This window comes from Anser brachyrhynchus (assembly GCF_964034855.1).
Source record: "Anser brachyrhynchus genome assembly, chromosome: 14".
Lineage (NCBI taxonomy): Eukaryota > Metazoa > Chordata > Aves > Anseriformes > Anatidae > Anser > Anser brachyrhynchus.
In genome coordinates this window covers 3173792-3189825 of record NC_137709.1, presented here as the reverse complement: position 1 = coordinate 3189825, position 16034 = coordinate 3173792, and the positions used below count along the sequence as shown (strand labels likewise).

Here is a 16034-nt window from a genome sequence, read left to right as displayed (position 1 = left end):
CAGGCTAGATGCCACTGAAGTGGGCTCCACAAAAATGCAGGCTTTTTTATGCCAGTATGCCAGAGGACTGGGTAGGCGAAGTACAGAGCAGAAAGCCCTAAGCTGTAACCGCCGAGAAAAGCTGCTTTACTCGGCGAGTTGCTCCAAGCACTGCGGAGGCAGACCCCGAGCTTACGCTGACAGATCGAGGCACTAATCTCCACTTTGCCCCCTCTTTTCAAGCTACGACGTGGCTACAGCTACGCAGGCTTAGATAACAAGTCACTGCCACCCTTTCCTGGCAGAGGCACAGAGAAGAAGGTCGTCATTTTGTTGACAACTATCCTGCAGGAGAGCATTCGTCAACAGCTTAGCCATCACCCGCAGCACGAATATCCAAGTCCAGCGGAGGTAAGGCCACGCTGCTTAACACCACGCCGAAAGATGCCTTAACCCCACACGGCGCAGAAGCTAAGGCAGCTCCGTTCGGTAAGCCGCTGGGCACCTGGGGATTAGGGGACGGCAAGTTTGGAGCGTGGCTTCCAAAGGGAGCCCCCCGAGCTAAAGATGTTTCGTGTCACAGGAGGTGAGGGCTGCTGCTGGCGTGCACCCGGAGCCTGACGCGCTTCCCATCCCGGCCCTGCCACCGGGTCGGCGGCAGCAGCTCCTGTCCCACGGCCCCGGCTGGCGCTGGCAGCACAAGCTGGGCTCACTCAGACCGTGGTTTTGGCTAAAGCTGTGGGAAGCACGGCCAAACCCAGCGAGATCAGCCTTTCCGTAACCCTCTGTAACCTCCCCATCATCCTGTTAGGAGCAGGCCCGGGAGTTGGGTGTCTTTAGCACAGTCCCTTTCGCTCGCGGATGCTCCTGCAGCCAGATCCTGTAAAGTGTGGAGAGCAAATTCCTAGCGCGGCCCGGATGAAATTACTGTGACATTCGCAAGAAACCAAGAACAACGAGTGGGGAACTACAGCGACTAGACAAGGGATTATACTCGTGTCTCGAGGGTGCTGCACAGCCGAGGCACTGCGGTATTTCTGCAGTGGGTGAAACCCTGAAATAAGTGGGAGAGGAAAGCGCTCTATTTATAGCCAAAATTCAGCACATTTGCACATGTTTATTGTTGAGCACATGCTTCTGCACTCCCTGAATGAGGATGAAGTGAGGTATATGTTTAAAAGCAAGCGTGGGCTTGCAAGCTCTGCTGGCTTGAGCCCTATCCCTTTTCCCACATCACTCCTCAGCTCACCAGGGAAGAAGGCTCTGCTTTCACCCTGACCCCAGCAAAAACTTCCCTTTCCCCCAGTACAGCTCAGCCAGGAGCTGACTGGGCTCGCGATGCAGCACATGTGCAAGGACAACTTGTCTAGAGGCGGCTTTTGCTCCGTTTGCAGATCTGCGCTCAGCAGCGTTTGCAGCTCTCCCTCACCCAAACTCCTCGCACGAGGGAGACACTTCCATCGGCTCGGAGGAGCCCACAGCCAGACATTTAAATTGGTATCAGCTTGTCGTACATCAGGGCTGCATTTCTGACAAACCCAACCCCGCGCACAATTCATTGCGCGGCGACTTCCCAGCAAATGCAGTTTCCTCAACTCCTCGCCAAGTAATTATTCCGACGCTTTCCCTGCTGGAGGTGAATCACTTAGTTATCTCGTTCAAAGCCTTGAATTAAAGGTCTTACTGTCAGTGGTGTCGGAGTTATCACTGCTGATCGAGTACTTTCGTCGTTTTTCTTCCATCTGCAACAGAAAGAAATGGCACGTTACACTTCGTGGCCAGGACCCTCACCCGGTACCCGCTCACCGTCGCTCCCAACGCCCGCACACCGTGCCGTCCCGACGCCTACCCTCGCGACAGAGCACCCGGGGGCTTAGGGAAGGAAGCAAGCAACCCTCAGAGGGCTTTTATTGTTAAACATCAAGGGCGTGAGCGTTTCTGTACCGGCCCTCCCTGCTTCCAGGCGGCAGAAGGGGCCTGGCGCCGTCCCGCCAGCAGGTCTGGGCTGCGCGTTCGAGAAGCGCACAGACGCAAGAATGGAAACTCTGTGCACTCTTAGTATGTCTGCAGGGGAAAGTCCAAGCATCACTGAATTCTAGAGGACCCCTGTGCGCAATGAGGCCGGGGTTTTACCCTCTGAGTCATCTTCCCACTCGGGCGGTATCAGCTTTTCAGACGGCTGGTGCATCCGCTGCGCAGCCAGCACGCTAGCGCAGCCCGAAGCACGCTTCCCACAGCCCAGACCTCCTCCAGCACTGCGGGGCAAGCCCCAGCTCCGGCCACAACTTTGCTGTCCTGGAGACAAAGCCACGGCATCCGGCACTGCCACGGCGAGGAGGAGGAGGAGGAGAAGGGACCTGCTTGAAGCTCGGCCGCCAGTTTGCTTTGTGGCTTTGAACAGGACAGAAGTGCCTGAACCGAAAGGCAGGCACCTGTACTAGCAGGTGCTTGAAAAAAAGAGGGAAAAATAAATAAAGAAAAAAGGGGTTTAAAACTTTTGAAGACCTTTACTAGGGTTTAACAGGTGGGGATCAGTGCGGTCCCAGCTCCCAAGCAGGGCTGTGAGCGGAAGCACTACGCACGGACCAAGCCGCTCAGCAACAGGCTGGAAGCTCAAATCCACCTGCAGAGCACAGCGCTAACCTCACGGAAATCATTGGTACTTTCGGAGATGTTCTGCAAGAATCTGAGGCACATACACTGCTTCTTCCCAAATATTAAGAAGGAACGACAACAAATGGGGATCGGTGGCAGCAGGAATTAGCAGCAGGGCAGCTGGAGCACGCCATTCCCCCGAACAAGTGGAGAAGTCCCGCTGCCTTAGAGCTCCCAGGTAGTTAAGCACATAAAACTCTCCCAGTGCCTGCATTTGACAATATACGTGCTATGTTTTATCACACCAATAGAAGGGATAATACTACAAAGTATCATAAACATTTTAACTATCGGTGTTGTTGTAAGGCATTGCCCTGTCAAAACAGGATTAAAAATGTTCCTTGAGACTATGGCAATACCAATACTTTCCTCCAGCGATTCCAGGGGAAACAGATGTTATTAAACCAGCCTCCTTCCAAGTAGCCGGTAGATTTTTGCTTGGGGGAAATTACATTGAAGGCAGATTTAACTGCAGTTCACTTACTTTTAGAGGAAATTCTACCTGAGCGCTTCAGACTGCTTCCCACTGCTTTGAGCTGGGGCGGTGATGGAGCCGTGCGCTCATCGGCTGAAGGTGCTGCTCACTGAGATCACACACACCCGAGCCAGCGGGGAAAAGGAACACCTGAGCCAAAGCAAAGGCATGCTGCTGATACCCAGTGCCATTCCCAGGGTTTTCCACCTTTGGCTTTATAGTAACAGTGCCGTCGGCATCACTGTCCTTCCCCGGGAAGAAAAAGGGGCATGGTCAATTCCCAGCAGGGTGGCGGGGTGCTGGGGTCACTTTGGGCTCCGTGGTATCCAGGAAGATTCACCCACTAATCACCCCTTTAATTGAACTTGGTCCCCGTGTCCTGCTCCTGTCCTACTCCTACCTACCCAGCACACTTGTACAACATTGCAGGAATGGTAGAGAGTTTGTATTCACATGCAGAAGTCGCTCACATTGCAAGCAAACAGCGGCTCCTCTCCAGTAAATTATTTTGCCCCTGCTTGAGAGCCTCCAAGACAGCACCCTCTTGAAACTGAATTTCAATTACTCCGACTGAAATCCTGGCTTGAGCAAAGTACGGGCATCTCGGAGCACGGCAGCACCGAAATGCAGCCACAGCCTGGGCGGGGGCTGGCACACGGTGGCACAGCAGGGACACGGGGGCACAGCAGGGACACGGGGGCACAGCAGGGAAGCGAATTTGTGCCCCAAACCACAGGGCTCCATCAGACCTCGCCAGAAAATGGTTAACTCCCAGGCAGCGCTAAGGAGATGCTGTTTCCTGAAGGACTCGTCTTCTCGAGCCCGCCAAACAGTAGTAAACTGCACGGTACTTAACGGAGGAATTTACTGTAGAAGAAGGGGAATTGGGCAATTTCCCCAGCTGGAGCTCGGGGCTATGCAGTGGGGGGCGGCTGGGTGCCCGCCCTGCCCTCGCATCCCCCTCGGCCATTCAAAGTCTCCACCAAACGTACTCTCTGGGCCAAAACGCATCCTCCGTTTACGTTAGAGGCTATCATTTCACCTTTAACTGACCCATTCCCCGCATGGCATCATTATTAAAGCCATAAACAAATTCCAAAAAAATTTGTAATACTTCGAAAAGGTCGCGGTTAGGTCAAACTTGGCCCAAAATCCAGCTTTTACAGAGCCAGAAACCAAGAGAAAGGTTTCTATGTACGCTCGCTTAAAAAATTCAAATAGAAACAGATGTGGGTTGCTTTTATAAACAAATGAACATCCCCCTGAAGTGTCTGCAACTCCGGCTGCGTAGCCCGCCTAATGCCTGGAAACCCGAAAACGGAATTGATTGCAAACTGACACATGTTCAGCACCGCCTTTGTTCAAGCTGAAAAAGGCAGATAAATGCTAAACCCAGGAACACGATGGCCCCTCCATCAGCCTCAATCACCGGGGCCTTGCGCAGATTGGCCTCCGGATGGGCGGCAGGATCGGGCAGCACAGCCCGAGGGCGCGGGCAGGGCCAGCTTCACCTTGAGCTGCGGCCTCCAACTTCCCCAGAGGATGCCCAAACTTCTCGCATCCCCTTCCCCTTTGCTCCAGGCACAGGCAGGGATGCGGCGAGCTTTCCGAGACGCAGTTTTGCCCAGCATATTCTCACAGGGAGAAGCGAAGGCAGACCTGGAGAAGCACCTGCCCAAAAACCCCAATCCCGGCCATCGCTGCACGGGGCAGCCCTGTGCTGGTACCAGTACCAGTGTGCATCCCGAATGGCTTGGGCGGGCTTCTGCAACCCCTTTCCACTGTCCTCATGCTCAGGGGAATCCGCTGGTGTTTCCCAGCTCCCTGCCAACCCTCCGGTACGGCCAGCCCACGTGGGCTTGGAGCTGCTGGTGGCACCGCGCGCGGCAGCGGCCCTCTGGGTCAGCGGGGGGGACGGGCTCTGAACCGGGGAAACGAGCAAGGGAAACCCACACACGCCCATAACCGCTGCTCCCACGGGGACCACGACACAGAAATCTGCGCAAGCTGCGGTGAAAGGAGCGTTTGGTCAGCAGCCCATCCGCGTGCTGAGGGACGCGCCGCGCTCCGTCCCCCCTGCCCCGCGACCTCTCGCTCGGTGACAGTTGAGCAACGCCGGCTGAATTCTGCGCGCTGTTTGCGAGCTGCAATGAGACTGCAGAAAACCACTTCCCTGTTTGTTCTTCCAGCACAGAAATAGGAACACAAACAGAAAATAGTGCCCCCAGCGGCACGCGCGCCCTCCGTCCAGCCCCGGACCGCCGCGTCCCAGTGCGTCCCAGTGCGTCCCAGTGCGTCCCAGTGCATGGCGCGGGCGCCGGGTGGGTGACATGGGGCGCTGGGGCCGCTCGGTGACGCTTCCCCTCCGTGTTAACCATTTACTGGCTCTGTCTAGGAAAGGCAGCGAGTTATTAGAAAGTGCAAGAAGGGAGGAGAGCAGGAAGGTCCCAGCGGCACGCCGCAGCAGGGCTGTCCTCGCAGCCTGGTCCCAGCAGCGGGTCCTGGAGCCGAGGGCGGCTGCGGGGGGCTCGGGGCGAGCAGCGGCAGCCCCCCGCCGGAGGAGCGGCCCCGCTCTCACGAGAGCGGCAGCAGCAACTTTTCAGCTGAAGGATGCGCACCGGCTGTGCCAGCAGCCCGCCAGCACATTTTGGCGCATAGCCCCCGTGTCTCGGGGGAAAGCGGCGCTGCTCTTTCCTTAACCTCCCTGGGTAACCGCCCGGGGAGCGCAGATGCGCAAAGCCACGACCCCGGCGGGCAGAAGACGGGCGCTCACGGCAGCGTTCGCGTCGGGGCAGCCCGGCGGGGTGGGAGGCAACTGGGGTGCCCCTGGGGGTCGCCCCCCACAGCTGCCCCCGTAAGCAATGCCCCTGTGCCCGCCGCCCCACGCAGCCCAGGTGGAGCGGGGCCGCTCCTCCCCAGCTGCCAGCTCCGTTGGCTGTCTTGGCTCCTGGGGGCACAATTTAACCTCATTTAAATTTAAAACAAAACAAGCCCTCGTTTACTTCCTGTGCTTTGCCTTTTTCCAAATCTAGCAGGGGATTATTTTTTTTTTCTTTCTTCTTTTCTTTATTGCTCACATTTATAACTTTCCTTTTCTGCCTTGTTACCCTCTAATTACCCATCCTTTCATCCTTTCTGCAGCAAGCCCGGACGTATCGCAGGTAACCGGGAAGGTTACCGCGGGCACCCAGGGCCACCCCTGCCTTCGTGCAGGACCGCGTGGGGCACGGCGCGCAGCCGGAGCCCCCTCCTGCAGGTCTCGGGGCACCCACAGCCCGGAGCAGCATCAACAGGAGCCACGGCCACTCGCAGCTTCGCAGGAGACACCCGGAGGAAGCCAAAGACCTGTCCTTAGTAAAACGCCTCAGTTCGAGGATCACCTGTCCACCGACTTTCGGAACTTGGTGTCAACCACTACCAGCAGCCACCGATACTCCAACTGAATTTCATCTCCCCGCCTAGAAATCTAGCACGTCCCCTTCCAATTCTTTGCTGCGAGCCTTCGTTTTTAGCGATCAGCCTCAATTTTCCTAGGAAAAACAAATTTAACCTTTGATTTAACCTTTCGGCGAGCTATTTTTACTCCTATCTCAAGCTTATTTTAACCTCGGTAGCCAATAAACGCTTAAAGGTCAAACCCCATTCCTAAGAGCCCGGCTTCACCCCTGGGAGGAAGGCTGAGATCACGGATTTTTCCGGGGCAGAATCCCCTCTTCCGAAACCGTCCCAGCGGCAGGAGGGGCCGGGCACAGAACCAGAGGAGGGAAACAGCGCCGGGCGAAGCTGGGGGGGGGATGTCGAAATGCCTCCTGCCCTCCTCGGGATGCTCGGGGATGCTCGGGGATGCCGGCTGCCCCCCGTACGCGCACCCACTGCCCCCGAGCCGGGCACCCCGGCGGCTCCCCCGCCTCGGCATCGCTGCCCAACTTCCACGTCGCAGCGAGCGGGGATGGGGGCACGGCTCGGCACGGTAAAGCACAGCATGGCACGGCTCGGCATGGCACGGCTCGGCATGGCACGGCACGGCTCGGCACGGTTCAGCACGGCACAGCACGGCTCGGCGGGCCGGAGGCAGGTGGGGAAGGCTCCGGGGCTGCAGCGGGGCGGCCCCGGGCCCCGGGCGGGATGGAGCCGGCCCCGCCACGCCCCCGGGCCCCGGCCCCACCGGGCACGGCCCCCGCCGCCGCCGCGCCCGCCCCCGGCGCCCCCCCGGGGATGAAAGGGGCGGGGGGGGGGGGGGGGACCCGGGATGTTGGGGGGGGGGGGGCGGGGGGGGGGTGCCTGGTCGGGGCCGCGCAGCGCCCTCCCGGAGCCGCGGTGCGCGGGCACGGCGCGGGGCAGGCAGTGCCGCAGTCATTAATTCGGGGAGCGGAGCGGGGCGAGCGGCTGCAAAAGTTGTGTGCGCGGCCCCCCCCCCCCCCAACCCCCCCCTCCGTCCCGCTCCCCCCCCCCACACCCACACCCACACACACCCCCCCCCCCGTACCGGGCAGGGACCGGCGTGCGCAACGCGCCCCCGGGGGAGGGGGGGGGGGGGGGAAGGAGGGGGAGAGGGGAGGGAGGGAAAATAATAAAAAAAATAAAAATTAAAAAAATAAATAAATAAATAAAAAGGGGAGGGGGGGGGGAGAAGAAGCGCGCCCCCCCCCGCAGTCCCCCCTTACCTTTGCCGGCGGCGCCTCCTCCGCCGGGCGCGCCGGGCTCCGGGGCTGCGGGCGGGGAGGGGCGGGGGCGGCGGCCGGGGCCGGGGCCGTTCCCGCAGCCCGGGCCGGGGGAGCCCCGCGGCCGCCTCACGCCGCTGCCATCGGCGGGGCCGCGCCGTCCGGGCCCCTCCTCGGGAGCGGGCGGCCCCCCCCTCCCCGCACACACACACACACCCCCCCCCCCAACCCCCGGCCCCGCCGCCGCCGCCGCCGCGATGGCCGCCCCGCCGCCGGGCCCTGCCCGCCCCTTTCTGTTTCTTTTTCTCGCCCCGCACTTCCTCGGGAGCTCCGCGCTCCGGCGGGCGGGGAAGCGACTTTGGGAGCCGGGCACGGAGAGGAGCAGCGGGGCTGCTGCTGCCGGTGGTGGTGCTGCTGGTGCTGGTGGTGGTGGCGCCCCCCCCCCCAGCCCCCCTTCCCCTGCCCACCCCCGACCCCCCCCACCCCTCAATTCCCCCCGGCTCCGGCTCCAGGTGCGGGCAGCGCCGGTCCCATCCCGGGCCGGGCCGCGCCGCTCCTCACCCCCCCGCCGGCCGCGGGGGCCCCATGGCGCTGCCCGGAGCCCCGCACGCGTCCCGCCGGCACGGCTCGGCTCGGCTCGGCTCGGCCCGGCCCCGCAACCTTCCCCCCCCCCCCGCACTCTTTTACCTCCTCTTTCCCCCCCCCCCCCCTTCCCCAAGCTCCACTCCCCCTCTCCCGGCTGTGCACAGGCGTACACGGGGCCGCTGCTGCAACCTTAAAAAAAAATCGGCTTATACTTAAAAAAAAAAAAAAAAAAAAAAAAAGCCTTTTGGCGCCATATTAATGACGTACTTAAAATTTGCCATTTCTCCTGCGTCAAAAAGACGGTTCTGGCCCGGCGCGGAGAGGAGCCGCGCCCCCCCCCGCCGCGCACCCGCGCGCCCCACGCGCGGCGCCGCGGACACGCGTGGCCGAGCTCCGCGGGGTGCGGGGCGGGGTGCGGAGCGGCTGGGCCCCGCTGCAAGCCCCCGCGTGAGCCGGCACGGCACGGCACGGCACGGCACGGCACGGCCGGCCCAAAGTTGGCCGAGTTGCCGCGGAGCGGTGCGGTGCCCCCCCCCCCCCGGTGCGGTGACCCCCCGGGTGCTGCCCCCGCGGCCGGTGCCCGCTCAGGGCTGCCCACCGGTGAGGGATTTTCCCCGGATTAACCCAGCGGCTGCCCCAGGCAGGCACGGTTCCTTAAATAAAAGCAGTATGAATGGGATGTAGTGGTCCGTACGATGCGCGTCTTCCCAAAGTCCACGAGGCCCCGACGGTCAAGTTGCAGAAGTTGGCTCGCTCTGTTTCAAACCGCTGCTGTGGGAGATGAAAATTCAGTTTAAAGACGGTCCCTCAGTCACAACCCGCTACCATCCCTTGGGTCCCGTAAGCAGGGCACCTCTAAGAGTTCCCCAACTTACCGACCACTCCCAGCCAGGGCCACCAGCACAACCAGGGTGCTGGGATGCTCCCCTGTGGGCGTCCCCCTTCCAGACATTTGCCACACTTTAATGAATTAGGCTGCAACTTGCTATCTCGTCATGTGCTGGACATTTTCTGAAAAATTAAAGTCCTTTGGCTCCTCCAAGGATGAAGACAAGAGGAGAAGAGCATTGCTTTGGTTGTAGTTGGGCTTGCTGGCCTTTTTAATTGTTATTTTTATGTACCCCTGGAAATAGTCTTGAAATTTGCCGTGAGGCAGCCTTCTAGGGTCTTGTAGATAAGCCCGCCCAAATTCATCACCTTCCTGGTCTTTCAAGCAGAGCAGCTCACAACACATGGCAAAACAACGTCAGTTCCCGCACGGCGCAGGAAGGAGAAGATTTGGGGGAGCAAGGGAGATTGCCCGGATTCCCGTAGCTAAGAACAGCACTCCCTTTATGTCTGCTTTGGAAATAAGATGTCATCTTCTCTGGGGAGCCTCTTCGCTGGGAAGCCTCAGGGAAGAATGGAAAACATCAGCCACTGGTAAAAAAAAGCCTCTCCTGGTAGCACGAGAGCGGGGGCCTCATGGCACGGCCTCCCGCCAGCCCCAGGCACCTTGAGGGGCACCGGCCCCGCTGCGCTGAAGGTCAACATGTTACGTGGCCTGAACTCTGGAAACATCCAAACTGAGGCATTCTGTACTAATTTACAGAGCTTTTTTTTTTTTGCCATGTAATTCTATTACAGTTCTTAATTATATGATCACAATCTGCTTTCCACGCAACACCCGCGTGCGTAGGACCTGCTCTGTAGGTAAGTCAAAAAGGAAATGTTTCCCCCAGCTCCCCCATCTTATCTGCGGAACCAAAAGCTTTGGGACAGAACGGTCCCAAAGACCAGGATTCTCCCCTTTTTCTCTGTAAAGCTAACAAGGTCCTTACGCAAACTTCTGGGCGCTGATGGTTGCACTGCCCGTACTGCGGGTGCACAGCCTGAAAGCGTTGGCTCCAGTTATGGACATCCAGCTCGGTACCGCTGGGCACGGCGGGTGCTGTGCATGCGAAGTGCTGCATCACGGCAAATGCTCTGAGAAAGCTGACATTATGCTTCTCAGATGGAGTACCCTAAATTAGTCAAAACTGGCCTTAATCTATCCGTGTGTCATCCTGACCCATCTTCATAATGGGTGTTGGGGAGGATTAATGAAGGTGCTGGAGCGCTGATGCAGCCTAGTGGAAAGTACCATAGAAAAATGGTGCTATGTAGTTGGGCTTGCTGGACTTTTTAATTACTATTTTTATGTAACCCTGAAAATAGTCTTAAAATTTGCCATAAGGCAGCCTTCTATGGTCTTGTAGATAAGCCTGCCCAAATTCATCATAGAAAAAAACATGGGAAAATTAATAATTCTGCCTTCAGGGGAACCTGCCAGCTTCTCTGCTTAGGTCCTGTACAGCACCGCAGACCTACAGCCCCCCAGGCCATTGCTTGGGGATTTCTGGACAAAGCCACCACCGGAGGTCACAGCACGTCCAATTCCCGACACGCAGCTCGGGTCCCTGGCACAGACCGGTTGTGCACAGCCCCAGTGCACTTCTGCCACCCCAAAGACGAGCACCTCGTTCTGGTTTGAGAGCCGCACACCGAAACGTCGGAACTGCGTTTTCTGTTGCTGTGAAATCCAGCAGTGGTGAGATATGTGAGCAATGTGCTGAGCTAAGGCCTAGGATCAGCTGGGGAACAATGGGAGCACGCCAGTGCTGCTGAGCCCCTCGCTGACCATCTCGTGCGCTGCACGACCTGGTGGTAAGGGAGAAATCCAGCATCTGAGCCTGTAATTAAGATCTTGCTCTGCTTCGGCAAAAGGCCTTCGATTAAGTTGCACTGGCAAGGAGAATTCTGACATTTCTGGGTGTTGAGTACTTGATCACACGCTTCACAGATTTTTGGCTACCATCTATGCACATTTATACAAAATGTGTATACCAACACATATATGTACCACTCAGATAAAATATACACAGAGATAACACCTGATGGATGGTTCCACAGAAAGGTCACGTATATCAGACATTCGATGCTCGGTTTACATAGCATGACATGTATGTAACAGTTATGAAGAGCTCTGACAGGGTGTTGTCAGCTGGCTTTTGCTAAGAGAAGAAATAAATCTAATAATGAAAACAACAAAAAAAAAGCATTTTGGAAGAAATAATACTGCACAAATCCTCTAAAAGGACAGGATTGTCTACACAACAAAGGCTCAGCTGATTGATGCTAAAATAAGCAGTTATGCAACAAGTAAGAAATATGATCTCCAGAGAAGGAGCCGGCAACATTTCCCTTTCATCTGCATTCACCAGTGCTTGTTTTTGCATACCTAGGAGAAGAATATAGGCAACTTTTTGACAATAAGTGCCTAAGCTGAATTAACTGATGTTCAAATGAAGGAGTTAGTATGGAGCTAAATCCCCTCACTATAAGAGTCCCCCAAAGTGCCATGACACTATTGCTTCCATTGCCCGTGCTCCAGGGCTGAGGGAGCGCTCTGCTGGCATGACTGGGTGTAAATACATCGGTTTTAGGGGTGAATCGGCTCACCATATAGCCGTGATTACAAAACTTAAAACAACTTCAGAAGCAGCAGCATACAAAATAGTTAATCTCAGAATGCCTGCATTTAGTACAACTTGTTAGCAAGACTTGAGACCCCCAAAAAATCTCAGTGTGACAGACCTTGTGGAGAGGAAGAGCCGGGTGCCTCGGTGTCCCCACGTCTGGCTGCTGCAGTACCTGCTAGTACCCGGCACAGGGCTGAGACAGGAGGGAGCGTGACTGATACAAGGAAAATTCGATGCTATTTCAAAGACCTTTAGAAACCAACTATTTACTAATGCTACCTAGTGAGAAAATGCGGGGAAAGCTCAGCTCCTGGTCGGCTCGGTGCTTGTTCCTGCTGTGATGTCCTCGTGTCCCTGTGGCTGGTCACTGGAGGACTGACACGGGGCAGAGAGATGCTCTGGTTACAAGTGCTGGTGGAGACCCTCACAACCTGAAAAGGGTGCAGGAGACACATGGCTGCTAATTTACTGCCCACATACCCTCTTCCGAGGCCTCTGGTAGCCAGAAGAACACGAGATAACCCCCCGGCTACTTTCATTTCTGCCAAGGACCAGATCAGCACAGAGCCATACCGGGAGGGGAGCACAAATATGATGGAAAGCTTGGCGCATCCGTATCCCAGACAGGGTTGTCCAGCACCCCAGCTGTAATGGGGGTACTTGCTTGTTATTAAAATGCGTGTTAACTTGGAGAATATTAAGCAGATGCAGTAGAAGGAAAAAGAACAAGCTCTGCTCTAAATTATAATAATAATCACTCCCATCTTCGAGAATGAACTACTACAGAAAGATCAAGGGCGAGATGGCTGCTATGGTCATTATATAAACTAATCCTTTTTCTTTGTCAGTCATTCTGCATAATTCTTTCCCTCTCTGAAGCTAAGGAGAAATACTATACTTACAGGAGAAGAAAATTTGATTTGGCAGATCAGTGGATAGAGAGATTTTGTTTGCAGTCTCAATTACCTCCAGTAGCTAGAAATTTGGTATCAAAATAAACTGTAAACAAAAAAAAATAGATACAACATTACAAACATCCATCCCTTGATGGATAGCTCAAAAATTCTCTGTTCCAGCAACAGCTGCTTTAATATCTTCCAGGGAAATGGCAGTCTCTCTCTGTCTGAAGGGATTACCTTTAAGGAGTGCCTCCTTAAGTGGTTTTGTGTAAAGATGCTCATGTTCTTGTGCACTGAATTTCTTCTGCCAAATTTCCAGATTCTTTTTTGGTTGGTTTCTCTGTTTCCTGTAGGTTCTGTAAGCCTTCTCGTCCCCAGGCTGAACGTGCCCAGCTCTCAGCCTGTATATATAGCCCCACTGCCACTCCTTTGCTCCCTTTTTAGGGACGCTTCAGACTTGCCAGGCTAAGCAGGGCGCCGGACAAGCGTGGCTCCTCGGGCCGCCGGGGGTCTCAGCATGAAGACATGACCACAACGCCATCGTTCACCCCGGCTGGGTGATGGGTGACGAGAACAGACGCGTGTCCCCATGACGGGGTACCCCAAAGGCAGGACATGCCACCACAACCCCTCCTGCTGCCCTTCCCCACCCCACAGCCGGGGCTGGTGAACAACCCACTGTTAGCGGGCTCCTTCCTACCTGCGGGTCCCACCGCATTACAGAGCACACAATTACTGTCCCAATTAAAAAAAAAAAAAAGAAAAGATTAAAGATATGAGTCACAATTCAATGCGCCATTTGAGTGAATGGTACATATGCTAAACAATACATGCATCAAGACTGCATTAATCCGCGTTTTATGTGGATTCCCTCTAGACATTCAGTTTATAACCAAGTTGGCTATTTCACTATATTTCTCTGGAGTTTGAGGGTGTGAAAAAGACATTTCCATTTCATTGACTAAGTTCCCAAGGGGAGAGTTTATGAAAGTGCAAGTGCATAATTTACTGCCTGACAGGATAAAGATGGTATGTGATTTTTAAAAAAATAGTGTACCCTGAAAAACAAAATTGCTAGAACAGACATTTGTTTTCCGTAAGTACCATATTTTAGAAGCATTTAATTTAGCTTAGAAGCACTGTTAAAAATATATGCATTGTAAATTGCAGCTGCATAACACGATATTTATCAGATAATGTCACTGAATAGTCTCCTGTTGCAATATAAATGCCAAGGCATTTATAGAAAAATAAATGTTGAAGTAGAGAGCTTTCCTTTCAAAGTGGAAAACCATTATCTCATCCAAAGTTCATAAATAAAATGATGAGGGCTTGCTTACGGGGTTGGTTTTAACCATGCAGGGGCCGAGGCGGGTGCTCCACTGCCCGAGCACTGCTCCCTACAGCCTGGTGGCAGCGACCACAGGGGGGATGCATGGTACGTGTGGCAGCCCTCGGCAGGACCTCAGGCTGGCCAGAAGGGCAATCAGCTACTGATGTACTTGAGGATCAGAAACATAAGGATGGAACGTGAGAGATTTCTTGGAATTTACCACTTCATGCAATATTTATTGCAAGAAAACTCCTCGGGTCTGGCTACAGCCAGGGCCTGATGCAATATGCTAGGACACCAGCTTTCAGAACCCGTGCCTGCATGTTGGCTCTCGAAGCCACATTTAGTCGCATAAATGCAGGATCTGATTTTCAATGGATGGAGCACCTGGCAGTCCCTATTGATTTCTTCAGGGTTTTGGATCAAGTTGTGCATGCGCAGCACTATTTATTAGCATAAGGTACAAAGGGCTGTTGGAGAGGGATGGTAAATAAGGTTTGGGATCCAAGAGCTCCACCTTGGGCTCCTCTGAAATCTGAGGACATTGATCTAGTCTGTTCGCCTCCTGTTAGGCTGGGACTAAAATTAGGCTCGTGCTGCCGTTCATGCAGATCGACGAAGCGCTGTACTGAGCAAGCTGCACGCCACGTGGCAGCTGGGCCCTAGCTCATTGCTTTTTGCACCACAGGTCCATTTGCTGGCATTGGTGGGACTGGAAAATGCTGCTCAAATGCAGCGGGACCCATCGTGCAAACTGCCTGCAGCTGCTGCTGGACCTCGGCCGCTGGAAGCGCGATGCTCAGAGCATCCCAGGGGAGGAGTGGATGAGGAGCACGGATGGCACCAAACGACTCTGAAGTCATCCTGATAACTTAATTTCAATTATTCTGGGTTTGACATATCCAGATAATCCACATTTCATGGGATTTGTAATTTTCAAATCATTTTTAGCCTGCACAGTTAGGAGCAAAGTCTGCCTGGAAATTAAAGGAAGCTGCAGCCACAACATTTATTTGGCTGTGCCTACAAAGCCAGAATGCCCACCCCGCAGCCCACGGATGTGCAGCCATCAGTGCCAGGGTGGGCAGATGAGGGTGTTTGAATTTTGGCCACAAGTCAGACACTTCTCTTGTTAAAGCAGAAGTCAGGGTGGGTTTACCACCCTTACCACCCCGAAATGCCGCTAAGAGTGGCCACTGCATCTGCCTTAACTGCAAGCCTGTGCACTGTTCTTCCAAGGGAAGGAATGAGATTCCTCCTTCCTGCTCCTGGCTTCATGAATTTACCCTTCCGTGGTTCTGCTCCGCTTTTAGCTACTTTCTGCACAGCTCGCATGGCGTATTGTCTGCTTGCTTCTTTCCCTTCTCTATTTTTTCCCTCTGCTCCTCACTGCATTTTCCTTTGGACAATCTAAACCACCGCTCCTCTGCAGCAACCATATTCATACCAAATTGCAGTTTATCTGCCTTTCCACTCTCTGCTCACCTCTCTCCATTGAAAAGCACTCTTCAGGCTGCCCCTGTCACATCGCATCCTGGGCAACACATTGGGAACCCAGCCTGGATGTGCCAAGCTGAGCCGAATTACTCATTCTTCTCCTCAAACTCCTCTCTGTCCACTCTGGCTGTCAGAGCAGCGCTGCACTCCAGGCACTACTCAACTGATATTTTGCCAAAAGCACTTTATATGATGAATGTCAGCCACATCGGGAATACGTTATGCTGTAGGTGCAGCGACTAAAATAAATTTTACATGTAAGAAACGGCTGGCTGGATGAATGGAGGGACAGCCAGGTCGATGGCTGGTCAGCCATTGAGGGGCACAGTAACACACCAGCAAGGCACCTTTCTGGGCCACGTTCAGAAGAAAATACCTCAGCACTGCTAGCTCCTTGCGGAGAGGAACTCACCCTGAGCACCTGCAAGCGTGGAGGACCTCAAAGTTGCA

General features: G+C 55.0%; 1 protein-coding gene across 4 annotated transcripts in view; it reads right to left on the bottom strand.

Annotated features, from left to right (window-relative positions):
* The window catches only part of JADE2 (jade family PHD finger 2), a gene marked incomplete at its 5' end in the record, with an annotated part of 68637 nt that extends 60411 nt beyond the window's left edge, over positions 1–8226 (bottom strand). Inside the window, 2 exons of one of the 4 annotated variants that reach the window (XM_080555478.1) lie at positions 1664–1721; positions 7774–8226. In XM_080555478.1, coding sequence (XP_080411604.1) covers positions 1664–1721 — 58 coding nt within the window. Of the gene's footprint in view, positions 1–1663; positions 1722–2112; positions 3073–3118; positions 6950–7773 lie in introns of those variants that run through there. The other 3 variants (XM_080555479.1, XM_080555477.1, XM_080555480.1) reach the window with 3 other exon arrangements.
* Between the last annotated feature and the right edge of the window lie 7808 nt (positions 8227–16034).